Raw genomic sequence first — 21,912 nt, 5'->3', positions numbered from 1 at the left:
AGTTTAATGCAAAGGAAGTTTCAGTGGATCAAGGTAGTACAGAATTGGAGTAAGTTCACTTTGGTCTACAATAGGAGAATAAGAGAGAAGGTCTGAAGGTGGAAGTACTGCTCAGATGATAGGGTAGATCACACTTCCAAGGTCGGCATCCTAGAATTACCCGCAGTTATGCTAACCATGAGTAAGCATAGCTAAAATATCTTGGTTGGGGTTAGATGTAGTCATTATATACATGTACTAAATAGGTCATGAAGTACTATGTAATTCTACTCATGTTGTAATATTGACGACTATTCAATCTTATTGCTCGTTTAGCTTACAACCTAAAACCTGTTTTCATAGTGTGAGTCAACATCAAATGGTGCTTGTCATTACTAGATCCAAGATGATCATCTATTGGATGCTAATGCCTAGACACGGGGTTAGGTTTGATATCTCCACATACTGTAGCAAGATCAGTACGGAGTCTCGCTACATTACGGCTTTTGGGACTTAATGCTTTTTGTTGGTTAATAGTTTAAGATATATACTATTAGGTAATACATTGATCTCAGACGTGGAGACCGAAATTAGATATGAATGAGGGAAACAAGTAGTAATATTATTATTGAGTAAAAGAACATATTATTGACCTATAGATGTGCATGATAGATACATAATGATGAAGTCTACCCCCAATAAGCTTTCTTACTGTTAACACCGAAATCTCCATTTTACTTTCTGTCATTTTTATGTTACTTTTTGCATGCATAACAACCAATACACACCCATTTTCTCTACTTAAAATCTTAAAAGTTGTTGAACGATATTTAAAACCACCAATCTCTATGGATACGATAATTGTAAAACTTATTTTTGCTGCTAACACAACACATGCGAGCTAGGAGCTACCCACCTCAGGGTCATAAGTGATTCCCAGTTGGTTACTAACCAAGTATAGGGAGATTACCAAGCCAATAAACCATTACTAACAAAATATCTGCAACATACACTTAAGATGTCAAAAGACTTTGAGATAGTGTATGTCTCGCTTGAAGAAAATATCTAGGCTGCCCTATTAGCTAAGCTGGCCAGTACTAAAAATATGGGTCTCAATAAAACAATGATACATGAAACTCTCAACATTCCAAGTACAGAAGTCGAGGAGATTATGATGATTGAGATCGGCGAAAGCTGGCTGTCCCCCATTGTTGAATACTTAACCAAAAATCCTTTACCTTAAGAAGAGATGGAAGCTCGAAAGGTACGAACACTCGCTTCGCGATATGTCATGGTGACGGGAAGGCTCAACAAAATGGGAAGATCAACGACCATGCTGAGATGTATCGTAGAAGTGGAAGTAAGTTTGGTGTTGTCCGAGGTACATGGAGGTATATGTGGAAGCCACATCAAAGGAAGAGCAATACCAAGAAAACTTCTAAAGGTCGGGTATTATTAGCCAGAAATTCTCAGAGAGAGTGCCAGGTTTGTTAATCTGTGTGACAAGTGCCAATGGTATGCACCATTCATCCATACCCCTGCCGAACTTTTGCATTCAGTTATTTTGCCGTGGTCGTATTTCAAATGGGGTGTGGACATACTGGAACCATTCCCGTTAACACCTGGACAATTAAAATTAATTTTGGTCGGGGTGGACTATTTTGCTAAATGGGTGGAGGCGAATCAGTAACTAAACTAACAACAAAAATGATCAGGTGTTTTTATCGGAGGAACGCCATTTATCGTTGGGATTACATAAAACCATCATCTCTAGCAGTGGGACGCAATTCTTAGCTCAATTGCAATAGAGTTCAGTTCAAATTTAGGAATTCATACAAAATTCATATCCGTTGAGTCTCCCCAAGATGAGTTGGTAAGTGTTGCAGACTTGATCCAAGAGGTCTGAGAAATGACTCACATCCAAGAATATGCAACGAAACAAAGAGAAAAAAGAGATACAATATCAAAGTACGACTAAGAGCAATGGAAAAAGATGACTTGATATTGAAGCAGGTGATGAATCTGACAAAGATGAATCATTCAACTGGTTTTTTTGGTAAACAACTAGTAATATTCAAATCTTTTAACACAAATCAATTATTTGACGTAAAATAAATATAATGAGATGTAAAAATTTCTCTGCCAAACTCAACATTTTGTTGTATGCATTAAGAAATATTTTAGAACCAAAGTTACAAATAATTTCTATTTTCATTAACGATCTAGTATTATTTCTCTTCAATTTTAGTATTATAATAATTCTACAAAAATGATTGCACACCTCATATGTAGGCAGGCTACCACTGATTTCACTGAAATCAAACAAAAAAAATTGTACTATCATTCAATTTACAAATCTTTATTCAAATACACATGCTGGCAACCGACATTCTCTAAAAATGTTAGTTTATTTCGTATCTTTAAAACCGACGGTAGTTTTTACATTTTTAAACTTATCGGTAGGAACAATTTTATAATTTAAAATTATATACACCTAATTTAATACTAATACTATATTATTTTTTCACCATATATGTTAATTAATGTTATTTATTAGTTAAAATATATATAGTTTAATTGATATACGTTGATGAAAATAGTTTTATAATGTTATTGAATAAAAAATCAACAATTTATTATATTGTTAAAATAAATTTAAAATTTAAGTATGATTTACCATGTAAAATTATTTTGAACTCAATATCCTATATTTTCAACTATATATTTCATTCAGTAATCTGGCAATATTAGAAAGCTATTTACTCCATTTACTTTTTGAAAACCACATCCTCTAGAATTACTAGTTTAGACTGGAATAAATAACTATTTTTTCTGTATTCTTATAGATAAATCAGGATAAAAACATTTTTTTTGTTAGAATAAATAAACATAAACGGAAACAGTTTTTAATAATCTGTGTAGAAAAAGAAACTTCCCGTTAATTTTGTTTGGGCTTAATATTTGTCAATAGTTTTATCAAGGCCCAATTAATCTACAGCCCGAGAATATGAGATTTTGTCTTGCCACATTCACGCTATATCTGATAAGACAAAAATTTATGTATAATTCTTTAGGTGTGGTTCTTACTATTTTCAAATGAAAATATGACAAGTGTATAATTTTCTTTTACACGTATGCAAATTTTTTCTATTTTCATTCACAAAATGATATTTAAGTATATTTGTCATATTTTCATTCAAAAATAGTAAAAACCACACCTAAAGAATTGTACCTAAGTTTTGTTCTATCTGATACCCCTAATTTTTTTGTATGGATCAAATTGTCCTTATTTACTTATTTTTAAAATAATATTTGGTAAAAAATTTCATTCTAAAAAAATAGTCAAATTCAAAAACTTCCATAGTACATTTAAAAAGTTTGATAGTTTTTTTGACTGGTATGAGATAAATTTTTGCATTTTAACCATAATTTTAAAAATTCGGTATGAACTTTTGCTGGATTTTTAAAATTTTGAAACATTTTCTATTGAATTTTTGAAAATCCAATAAACCATATCGGATAGGCCTACTATAAAAATTGAAGTTAACACTAACAAATTTTCGATGAATCTGATGATATGTTTTGTAATTTTTTAAATTTTAAAAAAAAATTAATAATACATATTTGATAGGCAAAAAAAAAAAAGTTAACACTATCTGATTTTTTGATAAATCCAATATGTATTATAGTTTGGTATATTTGAAAAAGCTGAAATAAAATATAATTTTTAAAAAGAATTATGATTTTGTACTAGATATTTGAAAAATCTGGCAAAAAAAGTATTTTTTATAAGTTTTGTTAAAAAAAACTTATACAAAATTAGAGTTGGCAAAGCAGAAGCTAGTCTTGTTAAAGTCCACCCCAATTAAGCCATTCAAAAGCGGGACGGGGCGAGACATGTTAATTTAGGTGTTCAATTTTAAAAAAATTATACCCTGCACCCCAACAATTATTCCTGTATCCCAATAACTTTTAAAAATTTCCAATTTTGTCTTTTTTTTTAATTTTTTACTTTTTACTTTTAGTTTTAATTTTTAATTTTTACTGTTTGTACGGACATGTGAACAACTAAAAACTGATATGTAAGATAACCGGATAATCCAGGATGCAGAATTTCGGTCAGTAAAATAGTTAAAACCGAATAATCCGTTGGGAGGTGTTCCGATTTTACAAGTAACCAATCGGATATCCCATTGGGGGGTGTTCCGGTTCTTAAATATACCAACCGGATAACCCATCTATGGGTATTCCGGTTCTTCTTTTTTTTAATTATCTATGGTGTTTATTTATTTAATTTTAATTGCCAGGTGTGGATCCTCCTTTGATGAAATGCGACGTAAATCAGACATGCGTGGATACAACAAATGCTTTTGTAACTGGTCAAAAATTTGCTACAAGAGAAGAGGCGATAAGTTGGATTAGGGAGGTAGGAATCAGGAATAAAGTGACAGTTATAATAACTCGTTCAGATACCAAAATAGGCAAGAGAGGAAGAAGTGACAAATTAATATTTGGTTGTGATAAAAGTGGAAAATACAAAAAAAACAGATAGCGAAACCCAAAGTGCTAGTAAGAGATGTGGTTGTCCTTTTAAAATTAGGTCAACGCCGTCGAAAGATGGTTCTAGATGGAAGATCGACGTAAAATGCGGAGTACACAACCATGGCTTACCTGATAGATTTGAAGGTCATGCTTTCGTAAGTCGACTAAATAGAGATTATCAGCAACATATTATTGATTTGACAAAACGTCATGTTCCACCAAGACACATATTATTGTCATTGCAAGAGCATGACCCGAAGAATGTCACTCGGATCACGCAAATATACAAACATAAGAGTAAGATACAAAAAGACATAAGGGGTCCCATAACAGAAATGCAACAATTGCTCAAGTTGGTTGAAGAATCAAGTTATGTTTACTGGAGCAGGAAAAAGGATGAGTCGGAAGTTGTGAGAGATATTTTCTGGGCTCATCCAGAATCAATGAAGCTATTGAATATGTTTCCTATTGTATTGACTATGGACTGCACATACAAGACAAACAAGTACAAACAACCGTTGTTTGAAATAGTTGGTATGACATCAACTAAATTAACATTTGTTGTTGCCTTTGCCTATATGGAATCTGAGCAGACAGAGACTTTTTGTTGGGTATTGGATAAGTTGAAACAGTTGTTTATTAAGTAGGATTTTTTCCAAAAGTAATTTTGACTGATAGAGATCTTGCTTTGATGAAAGCCATTGAAACAATATTTCCAAAGACAACTAATTTGCTTTGCCGATTTCACATCAACAAAAATGTGAAATCAAAGTGTAAGGATCATGTTGTGGATGAAATGCGAGAAACTGTGGAGAAAAAGTGGTATGAGCTTATAAGGGCTAGTGATAAGATGGAGTACCATCAAAGGTTGAAACAACTTGAGGATGCATGTGTTGACTCGAAAGATTTTATTGATTATGTGAAAGACACATGGTTGACACCGCATAGACATCGATTTATCGAAGCATGGATCAATCAAGTGTTACATTTGGGCAACACCACAACTAATAGGTATGTTTATGTGATTTTATCGATATCGTTTCTTTATCTTAATATTACGGATAATTAGTTGTTTTGTTTTATTTAATGGGTGGAGTCTGCGCATTGGAAACTTAAGCAAATGTTAGAGAATAGCTTAGGTGATTTATGCAAATGTTGGGAGGCTATGGATGACAATATCAAGATACAAGTGGGCAACATTAGAGCTTCATTTCAGAAGAGTTTTTATGAAGTTGAGCATGCACATAGTAGTCCTTTTTATGCAAATTTGCGTGGTTCAGTATCAAGAGCCGCACTGAGGCAGATTGCTGAAGAATGGTTGAGGATTAACATGGTAGGTACAAATACTAAAAATTTCGGGTGTACTCATAGAAAAGTATATGGGTTACCATGTGCTTGTGAGTTAGGGAGATATACATTGAGTGGTGATCCGATACCAATTGAGGCTATTCATATTCATTGGAAAAAGCTAAGTATGGAAGGTAATCAAGATGTAGATGCAGATGATTGATCAGTAATAGACATGACCAATGCAATCGATGAAATTTGGAAAAGGTGGAGGTCACTAGATGTTGTAGGAAAAAGAGCATTAAAAAGCAGAGTGTGTGAAATTGCTTATCCGACTACAACAAAGATGTGTCCACCGCCTGAAAAGATTAAAACCAAAGGAGGGGTGAAGAAGAAAAAGAAGAGACCTATGGGATATGATGTTTATTGTGATTCTTCGGGATATGAGTATGTTGATCAAGCACACTCGAGTTCCCAAAAATCTTCAAAGAGGTTATGTTCACAATTATCCCAAACCTCGAAAAATAAAGAATCTGATAAATACATTGTACAATTTCTAGATTACATCAGACCATTTATTGATGACATTGTTGATGTAAGAGACGATGGAAATTGTGGGTTTAGAGCCATTGCATCTTTGCATGGTTATGGCACAGATAGATGGTCAATGGTTCGTCGGGATTTGGAGAAAGAAATTATAGGTACTAGAAGCAAGTTGTATGAGGAATTATTTGGTAAACGTCTTTCACAAGTGAGATCATCGTTGGTGATAGATTCTTTATGACAACAGCCACCAAATAAATGGATGACGTTACCTGATATGGGCTATGTAATAGCTAATCGGTATAACGTTGTTCTCGTCTCTTTAGGTAAATCTAGTTTGAGTTACTTTCCTATGACGAGTGCACATTCACCTAATGCATCCATTTACTGCATTGGATTTGTGAATGGAAACCATTGGGTTCAGGTAATTAGTAACACAACTTTGTTACATTCAATCCTTATTTGACTAGATTATGATCTTTATTTTATATACAGGTAAACATGAATGAAGGATTCCTGTTGCCACCTGTAACAACTGATTGGAAGAAATATCGCACAAAAGATGCGACTTCTTGGATGGTGGGATTTACTGGGCGGTTACAACATTGGCAACATCTTACGCCTATACTGCCAAAATATGTTAGATTATAAGATATTCAATTTTAATATGTCGGACTTTGGATTATACTATTTTGTTGACAATTGATTTTAAGCGTAAAAATACTCAATAAAAAATACGTCTCATAATATATTAGTAGTCTCATAATAATACAGAAGTCTCATAATATATTAGTAGTCTCATAATAATACAGAAGTCTCATAATAATCTCAGTAGTCTCATAATAATAAATCAATCAGACTCATTATCATGAGTAATTGGTCCTTCCTAGGTAATGGTTCGCCCTATGCAACTCTGAGTGCCTGAAATATCTCAACAAACTGTTCTTCATCAGGATATGCCTGATGACGCTCTAAGTAACGATGAAGCTCATGAGAAATATAAGATAACCTCGGGTCTGACGGTCCTTTGTCATAGACAAGAACTGGTACCTCCGTTGGCTGATCATGTGGTGCTATCAAACGAGGATGTGAAACCGTATAATACCACGCCAAATAATCATCATTTGTCTCATACGGTATGGTAGCAAACACGGCTAGGGTACCATCTGGGGCTCGGATCACCCGCAACACACTTCGCAAATATGTAGCCTACTCAACATCCACATCAAGTGTGTCTACATTAGGAGGAGCAATCAGTATGTATTGTCTGTATCCAAACTGACGCGGACATCTGTCAGATAAATATAGCACTACAGTACCATACCACTTCAAACCACCCCTGTACAAACAGATATCATCAAACAAACGGTGCTGCCTATGATCCTCAAAATGCCGCCAAATGACATCACGAGGGGTCAACTGATCTAACACAGCTCGAATCTCATCAACTTTTTGCGTCCCTTGCCTATATTCCCATCTCATCGCCCTAGCCAATGGACTACCGATGCCACAAATCCCATAAGTACCTCTCTTTTCAACAGTTGGAAAATACTCATGAATCCAACACAGTAACAAAACATTAATATTATAAATTAAACTAAATCATAATCAAGTATGGATCAATCCTAATTTAAATGATTAAGTAACATTATAATTATGTATAACTAAATCATAACTAAAATTTTGTACCTGAAGAAGAGACGCATAACCGCCAAGCTGCTTGCATGAATAGAATGAAGCATCTCCTAAATATCTATATAGAGCCACCAGTGCAGCTGCCCCCCAAAAGTATCTACCACATCCATCCAAGTCTCTCAATAGTGGTAAATATTTTGCCTTGACAAGAGTTAAAGTCTTGTCGGCAAGAATAGTACAACCTAACAACAACATGATGTAGGCTCTGACAGCACCGGTAAAGTTATCAGCAACTCTTTGTTGCTCAAATACTTGCTTCAACCAATCCAACTTATAATAAGGACCCCTTACAGAAGAAACCTCACTAGATGCATCACTCAATGAAACACCAAATAACTCAACAACTAGATGGATAGCATCATAATCAATGACAACTTTATCGGGGTCAACCAGCTCACCCCGAATAGGTATATGAAGAAGACACGAAACATCATCTAGCGTAATGGTCATCTCGTCGAACGGCATATGAGATGACGATGTTTCAGGATGTCATCTCTCAACAAAAGTTGATAAAAGATGCGTATCTACTCTAGCCAAACTAGTATGCTGCAGAGATGACAGACCAGAGGCAACTAACCAATCACTCATCGCTCTTGGAAGAATATGCGGAATCCATCCTATTAATTTGCTGCCATGTGCAGAACCTTTAAGGTTGGTCTTCGATCGTCTCTCCTGAAAATAATTTGTAATATATGTGTTAACATATAAGTACATATAATTTAAAATTATTCAACATAAATTTTTAAATTATTCAAAAATTCTTTTTTATCATATATGCTATTAACGTACATCGCGGAACCATAAATGGCGGGAAACATGGTCCTGATACCTAGTCAAAATAGAAGTATCACTCGGTCCTCCGGGAAATCCAGGATGCTGTGGACCAGCCTCCGGTGCAGCTCTCCGATGTCCCTCGTCATCAACCTCTCGACGTTGTCTTTCTTCTCGGCGCATTCTGTCGATCGAACCTCCTCTTCTGCGAACGACTAAAAAATAAAAATAAAATATAAATAAAATATTAAAAAATATTTAAAAAAATGAGTCGGACAACACAAGGCTGGGATGTTCGGTTGTGGAAACCTAAAACCGGAACACACAACAACGGATTGTCCGGTTGGTAATTTTAATTTTTTGAAAACCGGAACACCCATCTTTGTGTTATCCGGTTGCTAATTTGTCAGAAAAAGAAGAACCGGAACACGCACTCTTCGGTTATCCAGTTGTGCACTGAAAGAAACGAAACTCTGCCTTTTTGGATGTCCGGTTTATGTACTTTATCGTGTGATTTATGCAAAATGAGTGAAAAGTAAAAAAAATTAAGTTTTTTTACTATTTATACAGGGGTAAATTCGTCCAAAATTATTTTATGTAGGGGTATAGGGATAATTGTTGGGGTACAGGGTATAATTTTCCAATTTCAATAGTAAAGTCTGTCCAGTTTACTAATGAATTGGCAGATCGGTTTGTTAAACTTTTTTACGGTTTGTTTTACTACATAATTTATAATTTTTTAAATAAATTATGGAGGAGAGAGAAAAAATATTGACACATAATCTGCACCATTTAATTTAAAATCTAATGGTTCAGATTCATTCTAATATTCTAGTATAAAAATGTCATTTTCATATGATACATTATATATATATATATATATATGAGAATGCCTTCTTTATATGAGAATGTGAGAATGAATCTGAACCATTAGATTTTAAATTAAATGGTGGAGATTATGTATGAATCTTTTTTTTATCTCTCTTCAATCTTTTATTTTAATGATGGAGGAGAGAGAAAAAAATATTCACACATGATCTCCACCATTTATTTTAAAATTCAATGGTTCAGATTCATTCTCATATAAAGAATGCGTTCTCATATGATATGCCAATATATATATATATATATATATATAGGTCCCGGAGGAGTATCGGCGTATGCAGGCCACCAGGAGTGGCATTGTGTGGATGGATACATGACATGGTTTTATCGCGTGTCACATCCTTTGCTGACACCTGACGCAGCCGGAGCTCCTAGGCCAGCACACGAGGAGATCTTGGAGAACCAGCAAGCCGAGGGTGACCATGCCACTGATCTCCTACCGATATGTCAGCGGATAGAGATACTTGGGCGGGACGCATTGGAGCGAGGTATCATTGAGCACGGCGGTCCAGGGGCAGTCGCCGTCGTGGAAAGGATGGTCGGTGACACGGGCGATGCAGCGGCATATACGAGGCAGAAGAGGTCCCGGGGAGTTAGGGTTAGGCATACTTAGTAGGGGGTTCCGTTTATTTTTCTTTGACTTTATTGTGTTCGGCTTGTATTTCTTGACATTTACTTACACTTTCGTACACTATTAGTTGTATATATAATATTAGTATTTTATGCTAATATGTCGCTTATTTTATTCGGGTTATATTTTATTTATACCAAGCACTGTTTACTGCAAGCGTTGTCGTTTAATTAAAAATACGGGACTAAACGTTGTTTAGTAAAACAAAACAAAAAAATAATTTCTGCATATTTCGGAGATGTATCTCCGAAAACACCCAAAAATGTGAAAAAAGTGTTTTCGGAAATGAATCTCCGAAAACAACTTCCATTTAATATTTTCGGAAGTACATTTTTGAAGTAGAGGTATTTTTGAGTTTTTCGCTAAAGATTCTCTTCATAGGGGGTTTATAAAGAAATTCTCAAAGTTAAACGCGACAGATATGTAGGCCTGTTTGCTGCATTCGTTGTATAATTCGGTAAAGAAATTGAACGTTGAGAAGGTTTCATAAACACAATAGCATATGCATTAAAAAATTGAATGCATTTGTTATATAATTCGGTAAAGAAAATGAATGTTGAGAAGGTTTCATAAACACAATAGCATATGCATTAAAAAATTGAATGCTGTCTATTTTATTTATTTTTCTTTTCTATTTAAGGGTAAAATCAATCAATTTAATGTTTTTTAGAATGTTGTTAATATTAATAAAATTATATTAATTTTAATTATTATTTTTATAAAAAAAAGGAAGTAAAAAGGAATATTATATACATAAACAAGGTGAGGTAGTTGTATAAATATCAAACTTGATTGAGAAAAAAAAAGTCAATATCTTGGCTCATTTAACCATACACAGTGTAAAATAAAAATTCAAATTTTATTGTTTTTCTTATAATATAGTTAGAAATACAAAATGTAAATTTCAATTGTAAAATTTAGACATGCACTACAACTCTGCTTACTTTATTTTAGATTAAAATGTTGTCTATATCACTCCTTTAACTTTTCAACATGTATTATGTTAATTATTTTTTTTGTCAAATTAACAATAAATTTAACTATTGATTTTTGAATTTTTTTCCGTTATTAATTAAATGAAGATAACTAATATAATATATTTTAACGTGGTACTCAAAATTAACATACAAGATCAAAAATAATTTTAAACTTTTATTTATTTATTTATTTATTTATGTTTTATGCGTTTGTCTATATTGTTGAAATATTAGCAAAGTGTCCTAAAAACTTGAGATGAACAAATACCCAAGTTTCTAACAGTCTGGACCATCTTGTGAAAATTGACTTCTCTAATTAATGGAATTCCTTCAGAACAAACAACATATACCGAAGTTTCTAACGGCATGGTCCATCTGATGAATATGGTTTCTCTTATTAATTTCATTCCTTCAATACTAAGACCAAAAATAAAAACCATACCTCTTTTGTTTCAACTGTGGACCAATTCTCCTTGCATAGTTAAGGAAACATTACCTGTTGCTTTAAATATTGATAAATTTCTGAAAATTTTCACTATTTTTATAAGATTTAATATTCACATACAAATGGATAGTTGGTTATGTCCAAGTGAAAGAGGAATATTAGGCAAAAGATGCATTCATGCAACAATATTTAACAAGTGTAAAAACTATCATGACTAGGTAGAAATCCTACACATGTTTAGAGAGAATATTTAGAATTTGGTCCTCATATCTAAGTTAGTCAATTTCAAGACTAAGAGATAAGGGGATGGAAAAGAGGCGCTAAATATACGAAGGGAAGGCATGCTCATATTTTTTTTTATCGAAGGTTATCTCTGTTGAAAGGAGTTCACTAGGGAGCATTGATACATAGTTGAGGATTATGCACTTTTGTGAGAGCCACACCACTTATCCACCTAAAACTTTAAGGTGATAGGTGAGTGGGTTCTCCCACTTATAAATGTTTAAGTCACCACATTCCTATCCAATGTGAGATTATTTTTCCACTTACTCACACTTGCATTATTATTCTAACATCCCCCTCAAGAGTGAGTCTACAATACTCCCCTCACACTTGTACTGCCATTATCTCTTTTTGGGCAACCAGACACCTCTTCTTGGGCATTTTGATACTAAGCCGATCTTTTTCTCAAACCAAAGGCCAGACTCTAATACCATTTGTTGGGGGGAGTTTAGTAGGGAGCATTGATACAAAGTGGAGGATTATGCACCTTTGTGAGAGACATATCACTTATCAATCTAAAACCTTAGGATGATAGGTGAGTGGGTTCTCCCACTTATAAATGTTCAAGTTACCACATTCCTATCTAATGTGGGACTATTTTCCCACTTACTCACACTTGCATTATTATTCTAACAATCTCTACATACGATGTTACACCAATCCCTTATTAAAATGTTTAATGGAGGAAGGTGGAAACAACGTTTTGGAAGAAGTTCATTAAGGATTTGTATGATAACATTTAGAAGGAAGAGTATTAGCTAAAAGACCTCGAATGTCAGGTATTTTTGGCTGTCTATGAAATAGGCACCAGAGAGAACGTCTAAAAGTACCATAAATGTTAGAGACACAGGGACATTCATATTGTCCAACCAAGTGAAATGTGCATTTTATCCTTCACTTGGTGGTTTTTCTTGTGGTGGTGGACATCATATGTCTTTTCCCAACATTCTCAGGATAATTGAACTATTTAATTATTGACGTCAATTATTTCACAAAGCGGATAAAGACCGAAACTCGAGAAAAGATAAAGGGTGACATCATCTTTTGTTTCTTCAAAAGGAACATTCTCACAAGATTCGTCATCCTAGATGTCGTTATAAATGACAACAAAACGTGGTTCATGGACAAAAGATTCATAGGTTTAGTGAAAGATCTACATTTCTCTAGCACTTTACCTTAGTGGAACACCCTTAGACCAATGGTCAAGCGAAGTCAAGAAACAAAGTCTAATTGAAAAATCCAAAAAAAAACTAGAAAATGCAAAAGGTAACTAGGTTGAAAAACTTATTCATGTCCTATAGGGATATCAGACGACACCTCATTCCTCCATCAAGAAAACTTCATTTCAGCTCACCTACAGAGTCGTGGCTATGATCCTTGTAGAAATAAAGGAATTGAGATGGATAATTTAGTACCTCTTTTAAAGATAAGAGAATAAAAAATTATGCATGGAAGACTTAGACCTTCTAGAAGAATGCATGGACTAGATCATGATGAGTGAGATTGTATTGAAGCAGAAAATGGCCTCAAAATCATCAAAGGTAAAACATGTTATAATTTATGGTATGATTAATACAATGACCCCCTATAATTACTTGTCTATAATTTCTTTATCTTCTGAATACATTTTCCATAGGATAATAGAATACACATTTCAACTTTATCAAAGGTCTAAAAATAGGCACAACCTACCTTAGAATGGGAACATAATGAATTTGCTCGAACCAATTATCCACCATCAAAATGAATGGGCTCATCAAGAGGTCTGGCATTTCCCAAGTTTACAAAATGGGGAAAGGGACCGACTGTGGGCACCCTTGATAAGGAATATCCTTGCAAGTAGACACTCGCAAACGTGTAAACAAAAACACATAAATTAAGGTGAAATGCCACAACAACATATAAAACACAATTGGGACAAGTTCCATGAAATCATGATCAAATTACAATAGAAACATCGGGGGATAATTTCCATGCCTCGTAAAAAAATTAACTTAAAGAAAGAAGAGATCATACAAATTCACCTAAGACCATCTCCTGATTTACCAGTGACTGACTTATGAGAATGAGAACTTTAAATGTTCAAAGGAACACCCAGAGTTAAGGAAGAAAACATGTAAGAAGTGTTGTTAAAGGCATATTTGGCCATGACAAAATTCATTAACTACCTCAAAATTTTCTTTTTTAATGGCTTTTTACCATTGCAAAAATCTATCTTTATTTCCACAAAGAGATTGTGTTTTCTGTAACATCCCGATTTTTATTAATTATATTAGTAATTATATTATTTGGTGTATTTAATAATTATTTGCTTAATTTAGTCATTTCTGATGTTTATCGAAATTTTCGCGTTTTAGGACGATTTAGTCGGTATTAGTTCAGGATAGCGGATCAATATTTAATCAAAAATTTTAATATTTTTAGTATTAGAAATATTAATGAGTTAATATTTAGCGTTTTGGGAATTTTCTGAGTAATTAAGATTATACCGGAAATATGAGACATTGAGTTATTAGAGGATTTTATCCGTATTTATTTTATTATATTATTTTATTTTACTTGGTGTGTTAAATAATTATTTAATTGTTATGAGATATAATAATTAATTGAATTAATTAATTTTGTGTATAATTGTGTTTATTGGGTCTAATGGGTTAATTAAGTTATTAGATAGATATAATTAATTGGGCCTCAGTTGTAGAAGTAAAATATGAAATTGATTATGGGTTAAGCCCATTAAAAAAAAAGATAGTAGGAAAGAGTTAGGTCATTCTTTCATTTTTCATAACTTTGGTAAGAAGAATATAAGGGAGAGGAGAAGAGAGCATAGAAGAGAAAGAAGAGAGGATTGTAGATTCTTGAAGAGGGTGGATTAAAATCAAAAGGTAAGGGTGTGAATCCAAGTTATTATAAGTAGATATAAGTGGGTAATGATGATTGAGTTAGAAAATGCATGATTTGGAATGGGTTAGATACCATGAAGTTAGGATTTGGGATTTGTTATATTCTTGAAAACCCTAATATGAATCTATGTTTCAATCTATGAAATTGATGATTTATATATGCTATGATGTTTCTATATTGAATTCCATGAATGGGCATGTGTATCGAACATGATTTAGTGCATATATGTATGTTTAAGTTTTACTTGAAAATGGTTGATTTGGAATTTTGGTGAAAATTAATGGAGCTTAGATTCTTGTTTTTATGATCCTAATAGTTGCTATATAATGTATATAGGTTGTATAACTATTTATTTCATGAAAAATGATGGATTAACATGGTTTTATGGTGAAAAATTTGGGCTGGACAGTAATATTTTCGCAACAGCAAACAGTATTTTCGCAACAGCAGACAGTATTTTCGCAACATCAGTTTTCTGGTTTTTGACAGTATTTCCGTAACAGCAAATTTTCTGGTTTTGACAGCATTTTGAAAAACTTATAAATTCAATAACTTTTGACTCGGGTGTCCGTTTGATGCGCCGTTTGGACCGTTGGAAAGCTAAAATAAATTCCTATCTTATTAAATTGGATTGAAAACCATTAGATAATAATTTAATATAACTTATATTTTTTGTATGTGTTTGATCGGTATGAATTGATAATGATGTTGTATGCTACATGCAATTAGTTGTATGTATTCGAACTGTATGAGCCAATGATGATGCCTTGTGATGAATTAACAATAATATACTTTTATTAAGAAGTTGAATTAACCGTGTCATGTTATATCTTTTGATCCGTAACTTCTTTTATGCGCCGTTTGAAGCATTAGGAAGCCAATGTTATTATCTATGTGATAGGATAGAATTGGTTGGCACTTATTGAATTAATTATGATGTTGTTGTGTGAATAACATGTAATTACGTATATGTGAGTTATGAATCGATGAATTATGAATAACATTTGTTAATATGTTATGTGGTATGATATTCATGAGGTGTGCGAGTGAGTGTATGCTATTTAAATGCAATTGTGGAGAATGATTACTTGATGACTTAATCATTATGTGATAGTGTATGTCATGGATTAATGTTAATTGTGGATAACATGTATTGGTATTTTGTACCATGTGCTAATTGTGATATTTGGAAACGATGAATGCTAATTGTTATGCATTGTTGTAATTGTCGTATGATAAATGTGTTTTGTACGATGGTGGAATAATTCAATTAGTTGAATTTTGGTAATATGATTGGATGTTAAGATTATATGGATAATTCTTAATTGCATATGTTTTGGTAATTGTATGTATACATGATGCTTAGATTTAGCAAATGTATATGTTGTTTTTGGAGAATTGTTGAGAATGACATTGATTGGCTTGTATGCTATATGTTATTGTGATTGATAAATGCTATGTGAATGCTTTATTGATGATATATGCATGTTGTGCAACGTTTGGTGGATAATTCGAATTGTGCGAATTATTGTGGTATGAGGTATGTTAAGATTGTGTGATAATCTTAACTGCATATATATATATATATTGTAAATCTTGTTGCACATGCATACATGGTGGCTTTGAAATAGAAGCGGTGAAACTTTGGGTTCACATGGTTGACCTTGATCCTCGATCGGAAATAAAGGTGGTGAAACTTTGGGTTCACATGTTGGCTTGGATTCTAGAGGTAGAATCGGAAGCGGTGAAACTTGGGTTCACAATGGTGGCTTTGGTCTTGTCCGGATCGGAAGCATGGCTTGGATTCTAGATATTGAATCAGAAAGCGGTGAAACTTTGGGTTCACATGGTACCACATGCATTGAGTCACATTTATTACATTCGAGTCACATTGTGTGCTATGTGATTTTTTTTGTATCAATGTGATTGTTTTGTGTGATAATTGATATATGGTGTATGAATGTATGTTTTGAGAAGAGCGGTGAATCGTGAAATGTATTCTTGTTGTGTTTTGCATTTCCCATTATTATGTTTATCTATAATAATTTAAATTCTCACCCTTCTGTTTGAATGATGTTCATCGTGACATCGTGCAGGTTCCGACGAGTAGTAGCTTGTCCGAGGATTTAGCCGAGGAGCTCCTGAGTTTGTTGTTTGATTAGGTAGCGACTCATATGCTCTGATCATGTAACACTTGGGGGGTTTTATTTGACTCATGCTTATGTTTGGATATTGCTATCTTGTATATATTTCGAATCTATACTTTGGATATGTTGTTGACGGCCATGTTGCCTAGATTTGATTTGGTTTAGCATAATTGGATATGTTATTTGAGTTCGGTAGATGAATATAGTATGTGATATATTCATTGAAATGTTTGAGTTATAATTCTTCCGCGTGCGATATGCATAATTTATGAAAGCATGATATTTTCAAAATGTGTTACGATATAATTAGTGCATGTTGGTATGTTTGTTCTAGGTTTTCATTGTGATGAAAATAACATGTGACGCCTCTTTGATTGTATGCATACTTTACTCTGTGAATAATATGTTATATTTGGGGTTAGAAAAGGGGTGTTACATTTTCTCCTTAGTCTCCTCCAAATTTTTCTTCAACAATTCCCCATCTTGATAAAACGTGCCCACAATAATTGGTAACGACTAACTTTCTAAAGTTTTTTATTTGTGCAACAAATTGATTATTTGTACCGCAAAGTCAATTAGCTAATCGATTTAGCCCATGGATTATTTCCAAATTCACACAATTTCTCGACCTATAAATATAGAGCTTTTATATCATTTCAAGAAATTCAAAAAATGTGAAAAATCTAACTTTTCATTTCTCTCACAATCTCTCTAAATCATTTCTATTTTTCTCACATATGTTGGTCATAGTGCTTTGAGAGCGTTCTTGAGTTTATTGAGGAATTTTGTTCTGGTCGAGGACTTAATTATAGATTTATGATGAACAGAGTTTTCTCTTGATAAATTATTATTCCTTTGGAAGTGATTTTTTAGGAGCTAAACCATTGTAAAAGCTATTTTTTTTGTTTTTGAGGGATTAATTATAAGTCTGTGTTTTGTTCGTGAGCTCCGTCATTGAAGAAAAGCTCTCTTTTGAGTTCAAGAAGATCAACCAAAGAAGAATATTCACAACTTTTCGTGAGCTCATCCCAATCAAAAGCTCAACTGGTTCGAGATCAAACTGGTGTTAAATCTCACCCAATTTCCGAATTCAGATCAATTAAAATCTCGGTAGGTTTGAGACTAGTTTGGAAAAAAACTCAGTTCGGTTTGTGGTCAGCCCGTGTAAAACCTTGGTTTGGTTCAGATTTTGGTTTCGAGACTAACCCTTTCAAGCCTCTAGTTATAAAATGGTTAGAAATTAGCCTGCAAATTCATTTCCTTGTATAAGGGATTTCATGGGCTTAACCTTTTAAAAGCTCTCAAGTAATAATAGATACTCTCAAAATTAATTTATAGGGAAAATATTAGGTCACTTCATCAGACTGAACCTCTATAATTCTCTAGTGTCGTTCTCTTTTCCCTTATCTTTTTTAATATTTTACTTATTTTCTTTAATTTAAATTTCTGCTGCATACTTATTCAAACGTTTTATTGATAAAATATTTCAAACTCTGATTTCGAAAATGTATTTGTTCTAAATCAACAATTTTTAAACCTCTACAATTTACACCCTCTTGTGCATGAGGTCCCATACCTAATAGTGATGTTCTTGAAGGTTTTCAAATTGGACCATTCAGAGAGCCTCATATTTTCTTTCTTTAATCCCATCTTTTCAAAAAGATATGAGAACATAATATCGCAAAAACTTATGCCATCAATCAGTATTCTAGATACGTAGAATTTGGAGATCGCGATCGTGATGACTAGAGGGAAAATTTTGTCTGGGACTTCTACTTTGTTCCTTTCTCTCCTCCTTGGATGGGGGACTTTGGGAGGAGTGTGGTTTCCCCTTCCTCCTTCGAGTTTGGGGAAGGAATATGACATTTGTGTCGTCGGTGGCTTGAAGATTTTTGGACTTCTTTCAGATCCTTTCTAGGCAAAGAGGTTTTATGCAAGGCCGCCTCAAGCACGATGTTGTTCTTTGGAATGACGTTGGAGATTTTTGGACTGCTTTCATATTCTTTCTTGGCTTTATGCAAGACTTCCTCCAACACAATGTTGTTCTTCAGAATGATAATGTGCAGGCTCTCTTTGATCTAAGTTAACCTGTTTGGAAAAGCTTGGGAATTTGGTTGATTAACCATCTGGTACATTTTTTCAACAACTCATTAGCTCCTTACTGACCAAGATTAGTCTGCAAAAGTTAGAAACTAGGGAGTGCTTCCCATCTGGCCACAACAGGCGTTAATGTAGGTTTGAAGGAAGGTTTACCTAGATGGAATTTATGGAGCAAATTCGAAGAACGAAGGAAGACTAAAAACTGTTGAATCCACCCTAGGTTGGACATGGATCAAATTGAAGGAGTTTGGTTCTGAACTTGGAGGAATTGGTCTAGAGACGAAAATTTGTGCTTTGATTGGAGGAGATCTGGATCTAATTCAGTGGAATCGAGAAGTAAGAAATTGTAGGAATAAAAAGTCGAATCTCATAGACAACGCCAATGTTCTACTATGGATATTTATGGAGATTGGATAAGTTGAATTTACGTTGAATTATGGTGAGTCAAGGTCTCAGTGGATTGAGGATTGACTTGGAGAATGATGATTTATCTCCTTTAAATAGGATAGATAGATGATTAACAATTACATTTGTGTGAAATGTAGCCGATTGTTGTATTGATCTTAGGAGGTTAGTATGGTAATTTCCCAAAAAATATTTTATAACATAGGTTGTGTATCCTTCCTGTGATAGACATTTATTAGATTTTACTTAGGGTTAATAGTAATTCACCCCCTGTAATGTTAGCGAATTTTGTTTTCCCCACTCCCTACCCTTTGGCAACGGTTTTTTCAAAAAAACTGTTGCCAAAACCTGCCTTTGGCAACGGTAGGGGGTAAACCAAAACACGCTCATATTACAGGGGTAAACTACTATTAACCCTTTTTTTACTTATTACAACTTGCTGCGGGCTAAAAAGAAATATGTTTTTAAGGAGACTAATATAAAAAAACAATTCTTATAAAAAAAATAAAAAATAAAAAACTACAAAACAAGATCATCATAACTTAATTCTCATTAAAAAAATTTCCAATCTACACAATGTACAACACCAACCAAAAAAAAAAAAAAGTTAAAACTACATCTAATCTATTCTAAAATACTAAGAATCTGTTACATTATCATTATCTTCAATCTCAGTAATCTCATTCTGCCCCTCAGATAAATACAAAGTTGGTGAAGAAGCAAAAGAAGAAACAGCAGAAGAATACAAAGTTAAATCAGAACAAGACTTACTAGAATCCTTAGAGCCTGTCAAACTAATCAACAAATCAACAAAAGCACCAACAATAAACCCATGATTATTTTTCCCATTAACTCTCAAATACCAACTCAAAAGCTCCTCCAACCCTTCCCAATCCTTCACACCATGTGACTCAACCATCTCCTCCATTGATCTCTTGAAATCCTCATAAGGATCATCTGACTCCAAAGCTAATACCACACTTTCCTTAAACGGAAAACCGTTGGCCTTCGCCTTTTCCAAGATCGAACTCGTGTCCTCGGCTTCGAAAAACAGTCTCTCTGAAGACCTCTCGGATTTAACTCCTCGTACTAATGTCTCCAAGAGCTCTCCGTCGTTGTAGCAATAATACTCGTCTGATTCTGTCGAGAAACTCGCGACAGAATCAGACGAGGTTGTTGTGAAACATGATTTCGGTGTTTCGATATTGCTTTGATTGTCTGTTTGGTCGAAGAACACTGAGTTAACTGTCTTGAACATGTCATCATCAACAATGGCACCACCAGTTCGAAAGGAGAGAGTCTTTGGATGGTGGTTGCAGGAAGGTAAGAATTGCCATGGATGTTGTTTGGTTTTGAAAAGTGAAGAAAGTTTCAAATTTTTCTTTCCCATTGGGAGAGGGAGGTGTGAAGAGGAAAGAGAGGGAGGTGTAATGATGAATAATGAAGATGTGGTTTGGTGTTTGTAATAAATAAGAGGAGAAGTGAGTTATATAAAGCAGAAGAATGTGAGAAAGAAATGGGATGTGGTAGGTGATTTCATGTGTGAATTAAATTTGTAGGTTTGTAAAATTCAATGTTATTTAATGCACACATCAACAACTGAATGTAACAGCAATCTTTTCAGAAGTGTCAGCCTCATATCTTCTTTAAAATAATGTTAGATAGTACTATGGTTCTAAATATAAAATAGTAAAGTATAGGACTTGATATATTGATTTATATTTAGTATAAGTTTTGAATTCAATTTTTGTTATCTATGTAAAAAAAAATTTAATTGATAATGTGTTTTGGATAGCATAAAGCTCCGAATTATCAAGATCCAATACATCTCAAATTCATTCTACTCGATTTAATGTATAAATCAATTCACTTGCGAAGAGCAAAGTACAATCTTTAATTTTCAATTTTACTATATTCATATTGAATCTTGAATTGGTTTCAGCGTTAGAGTGTTAACTATGCAGGTCTACCCCGCACCATATTAAAGGAGATCAGAGTCACCGTATAAGATCATTTGTTCTTCAAATGTCTTCATTTTTTTGTTCTTTCGTAGATCTAGATCATTCATTTATGGATCTCTAATGTGAGAATTTCTTTATGATTTGAGATTTACTCGAGTTAAGTAGTGTGGTAAATGAGGATGTTTGTCCCGTTTAAATTTGTCTTGTAAAATTTTGCAAAAAAAAGGAAGTGAGATTTAATGGACATAGCAGAAGGGGCAAGTTTAAAAGTTTACATGTCCTAAAAAAAGGGTGGAGTGGGGCGGGCTTGACATGCCATTCACCTCCAAAAATGAGGTTGGATGGACATAGTAGAAGG

The 21,912-nt window shown here is 33.6% G+C and overlaps 3 protein-coding genes across 3 annotated transcripts; all 3 read right to left on the bottom strand.

Annotated features, from left to right (window-relative positions):
* Positions 1-7,560: 7,560 nt before the first annotated feature.
* Positions 7,561-8,511, bottom strand: LOC131645869 (protein MAIN-LIKE 1-like). Its single transcript, XM_058916070.1, has 2 exons — positions 8,041-8,511; positions 7,561-7,881 (listed from the first exon to the last, which is right to left on the bottom strand). The coding sequence occupies exons 1-2, from the start codon at positions 8,509-8,511 to the stop codon at positions 7,561-7,563; spliced, it is 792 nt and encodes a 263-aa protein (XP_058772053.1).
* A 24-nt stretch (positions 8,512-8,535) lies between these two features.
* LOC131645860 (uncharacterized) lies at positions 8,536-9,197 on the bottom strand. The gene is made up of 3 exons (XM_058916061.1): positions 9,134-9,197; positions 8,836-9,032; positions 8,536-8,718 (listed from the first exon to the last, which is right to left on the bottom strand). The coding sequence occupies exons 1-3, from the start codon at positions 9,195-9,197 to the stop codon at positions 8,536-8,538; spliced, it is 444 nt and encodes a 147-aa protein (XP_058772044.1).
* Positions 9,198-20,119: 10,922 nt separating this feature from the next.
* On the bottom strand, positions 20,120-21,101 carry LOC131609622 (transcription repressor OFP13-like). The gene has a single exon (XM_058881382.1). The coding sequence runs from the start codon at positions 20,981-20,983 to the stop codon at positions 20,231-20,233; it is 753 nt and encodes a 250-aa protein (XP_058737365.1). The 5' UTR covers positions 20,984-21,101; the 3' UTR covers positions 20,120-20,230.
* Positions 21,102-21,912: the final 811 nt, after the last annotated feature.

The sequence above is a fragment of the Vicia villosa genome, linkage group LG1 (assembly GCF_029867415.1).
Source record: "Vicia villosa cultivar HV-30 ecotype Madison, WI linkage group LG1, Vvil1.0, whole genome shotgun sequence".
NCBI classification, from domain to species: Eukaryota; Viridiplantae; Streptophyta; class Magnoliopsida; order Fabales; family Fabaceae; genus Vicia; species Vicia villosa.
The sequence above is the reverse complement of the archived record's forward strand: the minus strand, read 5'-3'. Positions and strand labels throughout refer to the sequence as shown.